The following is a 14,977-nucleotide window of genomic DNA, read 5'->3' on the forward strand; positions in this document are numbered from 1 at the left end:
GGGATTTGTTTAAAGAATAATCTCCACCTATATGAACGATGTGAAGAAAGAGTGCCAAATATAGCCGCTGCATTGATAACAGTTTGGTATAAAAGCCCCAAAACTAGTAAATATGAAACGGTGAAAGAGGAGAGAGGGAGATTAACAAATTTTTAAGTTTGATATATTTGTTTTCCCTTCTAAAACATTCCTCCTCCGATGGCGGAACCTCGGTGATCTGGCGCTCTCTCGCGCCCATTTGTTCTTCTCCCTTCACCATCCGATCCCCGGAGGCTCCTTCACCCCAATTCTCATCTCTCTCACACCAAAAACCCAAAAATTTAATCCAAAACTTGAAAATTTATCAGTTTTCTGATCATTTTGAGGAAAATATTTGAGAGCTGGCTTATGAGAATCATTCAGAGGGAGTTAGGAAAAATCAAAATACAAAGATGGGGATGATCTCAAGGCAATTTTTCCCTGTTTGTGAAAGCCTCTGCTTCTTTTGTCCTGCATTGCGCGCCAGATCACGCCATTGCCGAGATTTTTCCTCGCTCTCCGGTAATTTCCCTTTTCTTATTATTTTTTTTAATTTTTTTGTCATGTTTAATTTTGGGTGGGGAGTACTGGAAATTTCTACGTAGATAGATTAATGTTTAAAGTGAAAGGAATGGTAATTGTGAAATTTTTCAGATTTGTAGGTTTTAGGGATTTTTGTGAATAAAATCAAGGATAGGAAATTTTCTTTAGAAAATTACATAGTAGCACATGACCAAAGATATAAACACAGAAAAATCACCTTCAATTTGTTTTATACAAATAAGGACACAAGCCCAGGGCCAAAACCAAATGAAGCAGGCCTGGCTTCAAATTTTGATAGAAAATGACTAAAATGCTCAGTTTTTATTATAATTTACGCTCATGCCACTGCTATAATCCTCACCAACCAAAATCTGAAATCCCCAAATGCAAAACGCAAATCAGAAAACGTAAAAACCCCAGTGACATATCCAAAACGCTTTGCAAAATCTCTATAGTACGTAGCAGCACTCAGCTTGAAATATCAGCCATGTCCATGACTCTCAAAGCTTCGCAGTTGTAAATATAATGATCGAGTCGTTGGGGTGAGGCCGAGGACAAGGTTGGCTATGAAAAAGCTGAAGGAGGAGGAGGTGCTGCCGGAGCCGGAGAAGGAGAAGGAGAAGGAGAAGGACCGCATGATTGTGATTTCGGAGAAGGAAGACTCCGATTTGGAGGGTGAAAGGGAGGAAGAAGAAGAAGAAGAGAACAAAGTTGTGATGGCTGACGATAGTGGTGGCTTGAGTGCTAACAAGGTTGCTGGGCAAGAAGAAGAGAACAGTACGACGCCGTTTCCAGAAAAGGTATCCGAAAATTTGCGCCTTTATTTCAGTTGGGTCGATGCTGGTTCTGATGAATTGTGTTCCTTATTTGTTTAATTCTTATATTGATGCATGAAGCATTTATTTTGTTTAATTTATGGATTTTCTGTATTAGTTATCTATGGATACAGGTTTTGATTGCAATAGTTACTTATAGAATGCTTTGGGTTACTGAAAATGATGTTCAATTTATCATAAAATAAAGCGAAAGAGATTGTCTTAACTGATACATGCACTAGGTGCTGGAAACCCGCAGATATTTGATGATGTGATGGGAATGCTTAACCATGTTTCCATGTATATTGATTATCTGGACATCTTCTATTGCAGTTTTGGAACTTATCCCATTTAAAATTGTTGTTCTGGCTTCTCGTTTTGTTATATCAATGTTCTTATCTTGCTATGTGTGAAGTACATATTATTGTTATGTGCTACTGTGTGCAGTTTATTATTGTTATGTGCTACTGTGTTCAATTGAAGTTTCTTTCTGCAGTTTATTATTGTTATGTGCTACTGTGTGCAGTTTATATGAAGTTTATTTGTGCAGTTTATTATTGTTATGTGCTATTGTGTTCAATTGAAGTTTCTTTCTGCAGTTTATTATTGTTATGTGCTACTATGTGCAGTTTATTTGATGTTTATTTGTGCAGGTTATTATTGCTATGTGCTACTATGTTCAATTGAAGTTTCTTTCTGCAGTTTATTATTGTTATGTGCTACTGTCTGCAGTTTATTTGATGTTTATTTGTGCAGTTTATTATTGTTATGTGCTATTGTGTTCAATTGAAGTTTCTTTCTGCAGTTTATTATTGTTATGTGCTACTATGTGCAGTTTATTTGATGTTTATTTGTGCAGTTTATTATTGTTATGTGCTACTGTGTTAAATTGAAGTTTCTTTGTGTAGTTTATTATTGTTATGTGCTACTGTGTGCAGTTTATTTGAAGTTTCTTTCTGCAGTTTATTTGATGTTTATTTGTGCAGTTTATTATTGTTATGTGCTATTGTGTTAAATTGAAGTTTATTTGTGCAATTTATTATTGTTATGTGTTACTGTGTGCAGTTTATTTTTGTTATTATTGTTATGTGCTACAAGTGCAGTAACAGGATTGGACTAGTGCAGTAGCAGGATTGGACGATGACGAGTGCAGTAGCAGGACACGAGTACGAGGACAGTAGCAGAACTAGACGGAGTATGAGTGTACCGAGTGCAGTAGTAGGATTAGACAATCATAAGTGCAGTAGCGGAACATGAATAGCAGAATTGGACATGAGTACAAGTGCAGTAGCAGAACTTGACGAGTATGAGTGCAGCGAGTGCAGTAGCAGGAATGGATGAGTGCAATAGTAGGATTAGGCGATGAGATGAGAGTAGTAGGAGAGTGAGGTCTTGTGATGTAACATAAAGAAATTATTCTCAAGGAAAAAAAAAAGTAACATAAAGGGATTATTTTCAGAAGAAAAAAAAAACATAAAAGAATTAGAAGTCAAAAGAAGTAATTAAGGGTACAAAAGTAAATTAACTCATGACATTTGACAAGTGGAGAGCAGATTGTCCTTATTTGTAAGATTTAATCATTATAAAAGGATTAGAAGTTAAAAGAAGTAGTTATGGGTAAAAAAGTAAATTAACTCATGACATGTGGCAAGTGGATAACACATTGTCCTTATTTGTAAGATTTAGTCCTTATATGTTTAATTTAATCTTTAAATGATGTATTTGTTAAGTCATTTTTTGTCAATAACTTATATGTAATTTGTTAAATTATGTTCATGTTTAAGGGTAACTTGCATCCCAAGAAATGAGAAACCCTCTTACTATGAATTTATTATGAGGTTAGAAAATGAGGCGAAACCAAAGGAAAATTGTGATTTCCGGTTACGTTGCATTGTTCTTTTATTTTGGTTTCATCATCGATCATTTAGATTTTGGTTCTCATGTGTTGAAATTTTAAAATTATGATTGTTCCTAGCCTTCAGTTGCCGTGTCACTTAACTATCCCAAAATATTTTGGCAGGATGAAGAACCAAATGACCGCAAGATCAGTAAACTGTGTGAATATGCCTCAAAAACTCCTCTCCGTATTCCAAAGGTGCTAGCTCTTGTTTTTATGCTTGAAACCCATCTATATGTGGTTGCATGTTGCTGCTTGTGAACTTAAGTGGTCATCTGAGTTTGGATTGTGGTACATCTTATAAATGGAGCTACTTGCGTAAGCAAATTTGGGTGATGACAGATCTCTTTAGAATGTTACATAAGTTTAAAGTTTAAACTAATTAAAAAGATGACTAAAAGCTAAATCTCAAAGTTTTCGGTACAGTACGATTAAGGTGGAACTTGGAGGATATGATCATCATGTGTTATAGAGTCAAAAAACAACATTGTTTAAGGCAGTGCTCTAGATTAAGTCTGTATATAGTAAAGGGGATGGGAAGGGACTTTTGTGAAAGAGATTAATACAAATCATTCAGACAGAAAATGAGGAAGCTTAAATTGTAAGATGCACAGTTTACTAAGATCATCAAGAGTGGTAACTAAAGGTACATAGAACAGAGTTTCACATCTCTTTGAATCGGAGCTATGCAGGGGATTTAATTTGAACTGAATGCTACATAGAGAGGATACATAATTGCAAAAGATGCTTTGATAGTTATAATTTTGTTTACTGTACTTGGATCTTATGCTGGCAAATCATTTTCTAGCCTGTTGAAAACAGTGTTTCTTTATCGTTTGGTGTTCTAGGTTATAGGTCTTATTTTACTTTTCATTCGTGTATTCTTCTCTTGCATTGATAGAAGTTCATATATTTCAGATCACATCTACTCTGGAGCAAAGATGTTACAAGGACTTGAGAACTGAGAACTTCCACTCTGTGAAAGTGGTCATGTGTATCTACCGGAAGTTGTTGATTTCTTTTAAGGATCAAATGTGAGTTCTTTATTACGTATAAGTACAGATTGTTATTGCCTAGCATATTTGTTTCTTCAGTTATGAGGAAAACTGGATCTGTTAGTTGGAGTGCTAAGTTAATTTTGGCTTTCTAACTGAGACATTAATTAATTATTTCTTGCTAGAATTTCCTATAGCCAGATAATCAGATGGAAGCAGAGCACAATTGTGGCTTATAACTTCCACTAACTACCTAGCTTATGAGATATTAATTGATTTTTTACTCTATGAAAATAATGGACACTACTGGATCAACCATTATTACACCAAATAAATAATGACATGAGCAGATTTGAAATTTCAACAAGCCACCGCACACTTTAACATATCTGGTATCTGAATTTTTTCTTTGCATAGATTTCACAAGAGGCTAATTGACTGGAATAAATGCACATAACTATGAGATGCAGGATGGTGCTTTTTCTTAATAGGTAACACTACTTTGAAGGAAACATGAGATAAGGTGGAGGGAAGTACGTACATATCAATGACATTTAAGAATTGATATAAACTTACAGAGATAACAAAAGATCTCATATATATATATATATATATATATATATATATATATATATATATTTATAACTTACAAGCATGCATGAAGATGGAAACATACAAACTAAACATCTTTGTGTATCATTCAGCTTAGCTTTTTTTGTCAGACTCATTTTGTCGACCATGACCATTAGAGTAATCTTCATGTGTCTCATTGTAGAGTGTATAATGAATATGAGACACATCAAAATTACTTGCATTCTGTGGGTTTTTCATCTATTTTTTTCAGTAGTCTTTTGTGCAATACTTTTCTGTCTAGATGATGAGTGATTTATTGGGAAGAGGTAACACAACTACTTTCTGAAGTCGTTTCTAGCTTATTTTATGCATAGCTATACAAGCTTTGATCTGTACGTTTATGTTTGCAGGCCATTGTTTGCAAGTAGTCCACTTAGCATTGCTCAAATTCTGCTTGATCAAACACGACATGATGAAATACGTATTTAAGGACCAAACTCTTTTCGACTTTGTGAATAATCAGGTGGGAGTTGGTGCATGTGTCTTTATCTTTCAGATTGTAGTTTGTCTTTCATCTTTTTTTGTCAAAGGATTTGAATCTTTTTTTTTTTGAAGGAAAGATGACAAACTATATTAAATGATAACAGAAGGTTACATGGAGCGATGCAAAAGCATCGAAATAAAACATTAAAGAAAAACGAGATGCACAAACGCATCTATAATAAAGAAAAAACAATAAAGGATAATAAGATGCACAGACGCATCTAGAGTGAAAGGTAACCAGGATGTGACTTGATGTCGAATGACATCGTTGCACTGCACATGTCACAAAAGCAGTGTAACTGTAATAGTAACCGTACCAGGTGATATGATCACCTAGAAGAGGTGATTCGCCCACCAGGAGTTTGAAAGTAACCGAGGGTGTGAGAAACTCTAAAATTAGCAAACGAACTCCTAAGAACCAGAACCAATACCATATCAATAGGAGCAACTGTCTCGGATCCAAGATCCGGATTTGTAAGCCACCAGGATCCCAAATAAGGATCCAAATCCGGCCCGAGCCCACAGTCAAGTCTGCCAAAGAACCCTTGACAAAGGCCCAAGCCCATGTGAATCTGATAAGGGCACCCAAGCTCATGACCACCCTAGCAGCAGCTCTTCTTCGGGCACCCGAGAGCCTTCGCACCCAAACACCACTGATCCGAGGGTACGCACCGATATCCCCACCCGAGATCCACCAGAGAAGGTTGATCCCACCCTCGTCACCACGATGCCAAACACTTTCACCGGCGCTGCCCTCCATGGCCCTGAACCTGTTTCAAAACAGGATTGTGGAAATGCTCTGCCATACCCAACTCCCTCTCAGATCGAAGGGGCTCTGACTAGCCAAGCCTGAACCCGACAAGCCCCATGCCAGCAGATCCACCCCACCATAATGGGCGAACACTAGTTCATCGCCCAACCACCTCAGTGCTGTCCCAACAACCTGGTCCCTTTGAAAGTGCCCTCGCCACCATCCAAGGGGGACGAACTCCAACCGAACCAGATCCAATCCTAGCTCAGTCGAATCCGTGAACCGCCCTGGATCCCAAATCTTCCAACCACCAGCAGCCACCAGTTCAGTTGGCAGCTGAATGGAGTTCCACCTCAAACCTCGAAGCGAACCAAATAGAGAAGGAGAAAGAACCCCCGATCTTGACGTCAATGAGAGAAACAAAGAGACAAGAGGGACGGACTGAGCCGTGCTCGATAGCTGCGACCCCATGGGAAGGGCCAGAATTTTTCTCCATTAAAGATGGAGGCAGGTGCAGAGAAGCTTGGCCATGGCCAGCGCTCTCAAAAACCCTAGCAGAGAGGGCTGTATTTTAGGCTAACAACTAAGGATTTGATTCTTAATCAAAGCGATAGAACTCTATATCACTAATTAATCAGAATATTCCAACTCATTTCTAAGTACATAGACATTCACTTTGGATTTCACTCCACGAGTTCGAACCATGGAACTTTTTTTACATGTTTGACTTCAGTAGTGTCCAAAACTGGCTTAAGATGGTAAGAACGATGTTTGATCAGCTGAAGTACTCCATTCAAAAAATGGTGAATCTAACTAAACTTGTTGTCGTGGTTGTTCTCGAACCATTGCTTCTTCCTCCCAACGTGTAATTTGGCCACCTGCAGCAAACCTCACTTTCTAAATTGTTTTTGTTACAACACGCTCAACTTCCACTTGAATCCTTTGCCTAAACAGGCTTTCAAACTCAGCCCCCGGTGAGTCCTTTCCCTAAGGTTGCCCCTACATATTTTCAAACAGTAGTAGAACTTTAAGACTTATTTGCGTCATAAAAATATGCAAATACACAACTAATACCTAAAACCAAAACATGGGGTCAACTTATTTGTTCGTCGACGGCACCAACATCACCTCCGCCAGGTTAAGAGCTCGCTCATGGCTTGCTCCATGAATAGCCTGCTTTGTGACTCACCCCCAACCGCCAGCGCCGCGCCCCCGCTCTTCTCAAAAGTCAAATGACACGGCATAGTATATATGAAGGTGGAAAGATTTTAAACAAACGAAGAAATGATAAAATAACCAGCTATTTGTTTCTTTCTTCCTCGATTCTCCAATTACTGAGTCCAAATTCTTAGGTATGAACAAACCAAATCCCAAAACCTACCAAAAAAGGAAAGGATAAAGCTTTAGATAACAATATCCATTAAACTTCATCCAGATCTCCAAGCAGAATAAAACAACTGATAATAAAATGGAAATACAAACTTCATAAGCTAAAATTTGTGTGCTCTTTTATAACCAGTAGAGCTACTACACTTGTCACATACTTGCAATGCCGACAAAGATGTATGAAAACACCACAAAATTGGAAGCCATCAGGTGTTCATAGGTCATTTCAATTGATACACATAGCTTGCAACAACAAAAAGGGTAGAATTTAGAGCATGTCATCAACTTGCAAAGGGTGAGGCATAATTGTACACTACGAACATAAAAATAACAAATGTACTTTTGAGCTTGGACAAATAAGAGTAATATTAGAATTGGAATACCAATGGAACATAAAAATTTAAACAGCTTTACCTCAAACATCAGTGGGTGTATTGCAGAATTCCTTATAGAGAACTGTAATCATGAAGGAATTTTCTAAGTTCACACCTATATTTGGTATGCCAAAATACTAATTTTGTTGTCTTGGATCAAAAACACCAAAGTCCAGGTCCTATCAGTCAAATTCTATACCTTAGGTGACTTGGACATGCAAACAAAGAAGCCAAAGTCACTGCAGTTCCAACCAAATCCTCCAACTAGAAATCAAATTTAAAAGAACACCTGCTTAAACCACGAAAGCTGCTCTAAACCCAAGTAAACAAAACCACTAAAAAGGATGACTCTTTAAGACCAAAACTTGAATTATATGTGGCACTATATATCCATAAACACTACTAACACTGAATCTGTCCGAAAAGAAATACTAATACTATCATCAACATGACAAATGTATCTAAGAATGACGAAACTGGATCCTCCATGCTCGTCAGTGACGGTGGATCCCCTGGGGCAAGCTGTAACCTATAGCAACATCAAATAGTGTATAAGAAAGCTGAAGAAAACACCTCAAGTAAGCTATAAGAAATGCATGATTTAGAAAACTGAAATAAGTAAATACCTCCAATGATACGTGCAAGATAGAACAAAAAAGTCTGAGCCAAGAACGTACCCGCAACCATAAACACTATAGTAGAGAAAGGAACCCATACTATGGTAAACGCTCTCCCAAATGCAGTAGTGAAGGCGAAATCTCCAAATCCAGTGGTATTCATCATCATAACTGAGAGGTGGAATATGTCAACAAAGAGGACCCATGCGTATGCATCAGTAGGTAACATAGTGGAAGGAGATGGAGATGGAGATCCACCAGCTAGGTGCAGCCACTCGAAGATATAAATGCCGGCCATCCCCAAAAATAGAGCCAGCAAGATCATACCAAGAGTTGAATACACTCGATATCTCATAAGAAAGCGAGATGAAATCCACCGCCCCAACTCGCATGCTAACCGACCCAAAAAATGAGTGAGTACCATCACTACAATAGGTCCAACCACCAATCCCAGCACATCACAAAGAATCCGAGTAAGAGACTTCAAAGGAGAAATATCGCCGAAACCAACTGAGAAGACCGTACAGTAAGCCACATAAAAGGCGTCAATAAATGTACCAACTCTCTCGCCGGTACCAAACCCTGAGATAGTCGTGAAAATAACTAAACCAGCAAATACCAGTAAGAGCCCAGTATGTACTAAAAACATGCGAAGTAACCTGGAAAGTGAAAAAAAGGAAAAATGTTAACAATTTAACATCCAAACACGAACTTTCTTACATGCAAATAAAAAACAAACAAAAAACAAGAAAAAAGCTTTTAAAATGAACTCTTATAGTCACTGTTAGCACTGGCGGACCCAGGGGGGCAAGTGGGGGCTCACGCACCCACTCATATTTTGGACACAATGTTTTTTTCTTTTTGATCAGTTGTACACAATGTTTTGTAGCTTAGGTTTATAATCATTTTGCCCCCACTCAATCTAACATTTTAACCTTTAACAATTATATATATACATATAATTGGGTCCGCCCCCATAGAAAACAAAAGCTGGGTCAGCCAGTGACTGTTAGAAACTTTGGATATCCTAAAGACATCTAATAAAATGCAATATAGGAAAGAAATTTTGCCATTGAGTATTATTAGTGTTATAGTCACTCAAGCTTAAGGTCCTCAGTCTCTGCAGCAATCTAAACCTTTTTGATGTTATGCTCCCTCGTACTCATATCAGGTCGTGGGATCCAATTTTCCCTATTGCATGATCCTCTTTGAAGTTGTCTATGGTCACAAGCCCAGAGCTCCTATAGATCCCATTCCCATGACAGTTTAACAAAGGCCATCTCAGTCGGCCCATGAATTTGCAAGTCATATTCATGAGTTACATGCTGAGATTAATTGCCGGAATAATAGAAGAAATGAGCATGGAAACAGTTCAAGGTATTGGAAAACATAGCTGAACAATTCAGACCTGAAGGCCATTCAACTCATGCCACAAGTTCTGCACCAAACAAAACAGAGAAATATGCCACAAAATCTAGAGGCTCCTGTTCCCCATTTAAATGTATTGAATTTGGCTTGGCACAACAAATAAAATCTGAGAAGGATAAGGAACTTACGGCTGCAAGGACTCGCATTGAAGAGCTTGAATCCTTAGCATTATGTCGATAGAAAGAGGTAGGTTCTATTTTGTTCTATGAAGTGGTCATCAGCTTCATTATAAGCAGGGAGACCGATGCTATTCAATCTTATTTTAAGATGAGTAGGGAGACCGAAAGCTCTCAAGAAGGAGGCCTTCATGTCAAGGGCAAGGAGATAGGTTAATTGACCAGTAAGAAGGATAAATCTGGTAACAGGGGTACATCAAAATCCAAGGAAAAATACAAGAAAGGTTGATTCAAATGTGGTGTTGCCGACCACTTGAAAAGAAACTGCAAAGAAGGGAAGATGAAAGCAGAGGTGATGGCAGGGAGTTCAAGCACAGCCAATGTAGTCATCAGACAAGATAAAGATGACGGTGAACTCCTTGTGGTAACATCCAGCTCCAATGCTTCCAGAAATTGGATTTTGGATACCGGTTGTACGTTCCACATGTGTGCAATCCAAGAATGGTTTGACACATTTGAGGACAGTAGCAGTGGAGAAGTTTTTAGGGGAGATGACTCATCGTGTAGGATCCTAGGTATTGGACCAGTGAAAATCAGAATGCATGACGGAGTTGTTAGAACGCTGGAGAATGTCAGATATGTTCCTAAGTTAAGGAAGAACTTGATATCTTTGGGTACTTTGGATAAGGCGGATATAGGTATCTCTCTGAAGAAGGAAGACTCAAAGTTCTCAAGGGATCACTTGTTGTGATGAAGGGCAACATTTAACCTAACAACTTATACAAGTTTCAAGGGACTACAATATTAGGTGGAGTTGCAATGTCTACTGAGGTTTGGAACTCTTCTAGTATCCTAATGGGTTTTGGAATAGAAATAGTTATTCCTATTGATTTAGACCTGGAAAGTAAGTTCTATTTCTCGTAAGGAATAGGAAAGCTAGCTCTCTTTCCTTGTTCTAATAGTTTTATTAATCCTAATGTGACATGTTTGTAACCAGCACCTATAATCTATAAATAGGGCTGCAGGGAGGTCACACAATGTGTCCTCAGATCAGAGAAGAAATCGAAAAGAGATCTCAGAGAGTTCTCAGTTACATACAAACACAGGGGCAGAGAGAGCCAAGAGTGATAGAGAGATCTAGCAAAAAGGGGTTGGGGTTTAGCATTGATTTTGCCTAAGTAGCAAAACGCGAAAAGATCCCAAGGGGCTTGCACAATACAACCAGTATAACAAATATAAGAGATATACCATTGCTGCTTTGTAAGGAAATCAGCGTGCAAAAATGAACTGCCTTTACCCAAAATGATACAATAGAAACAGAAAGAAAATGATATTTTCTCGCCATATTTAACTTCATAACTGAGCTTGAACAATTATGTTTCCGTTATATGAAATTAATATGCTGATCTCACCGTTTCCCTTCTCTTGTTAATGCTAGTCACTATTGGATAATCAGCAAGTGCAGAATATCACAGAGAAGGCCCGGCTTCATAGTTTTGAATCTAAGGAAAAGGTATTCAGTTTTGAAAATATGAAATTTGGCAGGACGATTTTCTCTTCTTTTTCTTTTTGGGTGCTAATGTATAAACTTTAATCTATTATTCTGGAGCAAGGGGTAGTTAAACTGAAAAAAAAAAAAAACAGCTTAATGAATTCATTGAGGAAAGAAGAGGGTGAGCACGCTTCAAAACTACCAGACTTAAAAGTCTTTATTTATTCATCAGTTATTATTATCATTACTATTATTGCTAATTTCTATGTATCTCCCATATGTCTTTAGCTAAGAAGCACCGATACGGGTACGAGACCCGGATACGATACGATCAGATACGTGGAAACGGCAAATCTTAAATGTAATAGGAAACGGGTACGTGAAGCAAACGCCAATTAAATATATATATATATATATATAATTAGAAAAAAAAAATATGAAACATAAACAAAGTACTAGTTTATCACAACCAAACATTATCAATCCAAATGTTCAAATAAAAGGTTAACACAACTAATAACAAGTTAACAACCATCAACTTCATTCAACTTGGACAACATCCTCAAGGTCTTCATCTTCATGATCAACATTAAACAAAACCCCCTCTAATTGTGGTTCATCAAGTGAAAGGTTAGCAATCTCAAGCCTTCCAACATTAGTCTCTTTCCAAAGAATTAAACTCATCACCTCCAACATCCCACATTTGAGTTTCACTCTCATTGTAACTTGGGCTTCTTCTAGCTAAAAGGCGAAGATTAATTGGTATGCACAAACACCAAATCTTCCGCTCTTTGTGGTGTTATCTTGTTCCTCCTCATAGAGTGAATGAAATTGTAAGTACTCCAATTTCTTTCACAACATGAAGAAGAACAATTGTAAGTACTCCAATTGTAAGGACTCCAATTGTTTTATCATCAATGGTCTTAACTTCAGGATCAGCAGATCCACTACTAGCACCGGTGTTAACAGACCCGGCACTAGAACTAATAGGAGGTGTACCTCCGCTGCTCATGGTTCCTGAAAAATATTGGTCACAATCATAATTAACATCACTGAAAGTAGTGGAATTATCTTAATTTTGCTCTTGCTGTTCTTTTGCTCTTGCTTTTCTTAATTTTGCTTCTATGTTATTGACCGCAGATCTACATATATGTCTATTCATGATGACATCGATGTCCCATTTTCTACAACAAAAGATGAACTTTTTTACAAATTGAATGAACTGCATTATTGTTCCCGCATGTCTTGATATAAGCTAACACTATTTCCTAGCTCAGAATTGCTATCTCGTTTTAAAACCAAAAGTAAGAAGTAAGAACTAAGAAAGTAGCTAGTGGATTCAATTTCAATAATGGTGTTTGACGCATTGCCGCTGCATTATTCTGCACTACAAGTTAAGAGACACAACAAAATAACATAAGAACTAGCTAGCCCATAGTTGTTGCTATACACACAACAAATTGAAGAACAAATATGAGAAGAAGAGCAGAACAAACGTACCTGAAACGGCTAGAAATTCAATCTCCAAGCTCAAGGTCCAAGCGAATCGAAGAAGAGGAGAACTAGAGAAGTCTTGAGTAGAAAAATTCCGACTTGCGAAGAAGAGCAGAAGAGGAACGACTGAACAACGAAGCCAGAAGAGAAACGCTCAATCTGGGTCTCGTTTTTGCAGAAGAGAAACAATGAAGGAGGTGTTCCGTCGCGTCTTTTGCAGAAGAGAAAAGATGAAGTGGCTGAGATGTTGCGTCTCTCTCTCTCGATCTAGGTCTTTTGTTTTAAATTTTTTTTTTAAAATTTTTGTAGAGTTAAAAGTCAGTATTACCCCCACGTTTCTGATTTATTTACATTCTGACGTTTTCACATAGGATACGGACATATCCAAATCGTTTCCAAATCAGGATAAGCGTTTCCGAGCCGTTTCATACCCGTTTCCTTGATCGATACGGGATACGCCCGCAATTTCGTGTTTCCGTGCATCATAGGTCTTAAGTTTCTATGAGCTTCACATTCTAGATGGCTACAGGAAATGGAACGAAAGCAGGATGAAACCATAGCTGTGCAAAATTATTTTGGAAAAACTTCGACAGGGAGACCAGTTACACAAAACTGAAAATGAGGTGCTCAATGAACAGAACCAGAAATTTCATAAATGTTATAAGAAAGTGCTTACTGAGGAGGTGTGTCATTAAGCACACAAAGACTTGCTGCACCCCTCCCAACAGCTGTTGTTGATCCTCCCATTAACCGCTGTGATGTAGCAAACTGAAGCTGCTCTTCCAATTCCTGATGCTGCTCAACCTGTATCACATTCCCATCCTCCTCAATCGGTTTCCCAACCTCCTCAATCTCATTCCCAGCCTGCTGAAGCCCTTCCCCAGCCTCCTCAATCTCATTCACAGCCTGCTGAAGCCCTTCCCCAGCCTCCTCAAGCCCTTCTCCATCAAGCTGAACCCATTCCCCATCAACATGACCCTCCACATCAAAAGACCCGATGGACATTTCGGCACGTATTGACATCAATCTCCTCTCTTCTCTCTCCAAGCGTCGGATTAGGATTCTGGCTAACCATCTCAATGATCGAAGGGATCGCATTTGCTCCTGAATGTCTTCCCGATCAAGATGAAATTGGGCACACATTGCCGTCATTTTCGTCTCTTCTCTATGCAAGCTTCCAATTCGGATTCGGATTAACCTTCTAAGTGATCGAAGGGATTGCTTTTTCTCCTCAATGTCTTCCTGATCAAGCTGAAATTGGGCATCCATCGCCTTCAATTTCCTATGTTCTCTCTGCAGGCGTTGCATACGAATCCGAGCTAACCCTCTCAGTAATGGAAGGGGTTGCATTTGCTGAGGCATGGTTGAGTGGGTCGAGTCTGAGAAGGAATCAGGGTTTTGAGCTTTTAGGAACAGAGAGAAATGGAGAATGGGGGTTTTGGGATTGGGTGGAACAAAACTGTACGTTTGGGTTTTACACGGGCTCCGCTTCTCGCAGCAATAAATTCCAAGTCTATTGGGATGCAAACTAGCATTGTGTTTGGGGATTTGGAGATCAACATATCTCTTGCTAATGGAATCCGAAATCCTCAACCTACAAATGCAAAGAGAAGAAAATTTGATATATGCAGGCAAGTAGGTGAGAGAAGAAAGTTGTATACTATTCCAAACCTGAGTTAACTAAAACTGTTGCCTATTGCTCCCAAAAAAACAAAAAACATATATATATATATATATTTTTTTTTCTCAGGTAAGGATATCCTTACCTTAGCTTAGGAACGGCTTTTCAGTTTTTAACCATTTTTCGATCACATATTTACATCTTAACTGTTCAATTTTTAGGTCCTAATGTATAGATCATTTATTCAAATTTTTAGCCAAATTGATGATCGTTAAGGTATCAAACTTGATTAAACTAAGGAACGAACTGAATCT

The 14,977-nt window shown here is 38.2% G+C and overlaps 2 protein-coding genes across 5 annotated transcripts; one reads left to right on the forward strand and one right to left on the reverse strand.

Annotated features, from left to right (window-relative positions):
- The first annotated feature begins 108 nt into the window (after positions 1-108).
- On the forward strand, positions 109-11,923 carry LOC121050958 (protein SEMI-ROLLED LEAF 2-like). 4 transcript variants are annotated; one of them, XR_005804544.1, is made up of 7 exons: positions 109-540; positions 1,076-1,361; positions 3,397-3,471; positions 4,192-4,307; positions 5,252-5,364; positions 11,495-11,569; positions 11,837-11,923. XR_005804544.1 is itself a non-coding variant. In XM_040512585.1 (6 exons), the coding sequence occupies exons 2-5, from the start codon at positions 1,128-1,130 to the stop codon at positions 5,328-5,330; spliced, it is 504 nt and encodes a 167-aa protein (XP_040368519.1). In that variant the 5' UTR covers positions 110-540; positions 1,076-1,127; the 3' UTR covers positions 5,331-5,364; positions 11,495-11,741. The 4 variants fall into 4 exon arrangements, 2 of the variants coding, with proteins under 2 accessions (XP_040368519.1, XP_040368518.1); XM_040512585.1 differs by lacking the exon at positions 11,837-11,923 and having other exon boundaries at positions 110-540; positions 11,495-11,741; XM_040512584.1 differs by lacking the exons at positions 11,495-11,569; positions 11,837-11,923 and having other exon boundaries at positions 110-540; positions 5,252-5,485.
- Positions 8,390-9,931, reverse strand: LOC112198747 (two-pore potassium channel 4). The gene is made up of 3 exons (XM_024339866.1): positions 9,921-9,931; positions 8,522-9,171; positions 8,390-8,424 (listed from the first exon to the last, which is right to left on the reverse strand). The coding sequence occupies exons 1-3, from the start codon at positions 9,929-9,931 to the stop codon at positions 8,390-8,392; spliced, it is 696 nt and encodes a 231-aa protein (XP_024195634.1).
- Positions 11,924-14,977: the final 3,054 nt, after the last annotated feature.

The sequence above is a fragment of the Rosa chinensis genome, chromosome 1 (genome assembly GCF_002994745.2).
Source record: "Rosa chinensis cultivar Old Blush chromosome 1, RchiOBHm-V2, whole genome shotgun sequence".
Taxonomy (NCBI): Eukaryota; Viridiplantae; Streptophyta; class Magnoliopsida; order Rosales; family Rosaceae; genus Rosa; species Rosa chinensis.

What these genes read in the sequence shown, in the direction of transcription:
- LOC121050958 (XM_040512585.1), top strand. Translation starts at nt 1,128, where the DNA reads ATGAAAAAGCTGAAGGAGGAGGAGGTGCTGCCGGAGCCGGAGAAGGAG. An exon ending in CTCCTCTCCGTATTCCAAAG is followed by an intron (nt 3,472 to 4,191) that starts GTGCTAGCTCTT and finishes CATATATTTCAG; the next exon opens with ATCACATCTACTCTGGAGCA. An exon ending in ATTTCTTTTAAGGATCAAAT is followed by an intron (nt 4,308 to 5,251) that starts GTGAGTTCTTTA and finishes TTATGTTTGCAG; the next exon opens with GCCATTGTTTGCAAGTAGTC.
- LOC112198747 (XM_024339866.1), bottom strand. An exon ending in TCTTGCACGTATCATTGGAG is followed by an intron (nt 8,425 to 8,521) that starts GTATTTACTTAT and finishes ATGTTGCTATAG; the next exon opens with GTTACAGCTTGCCCCAGGGG.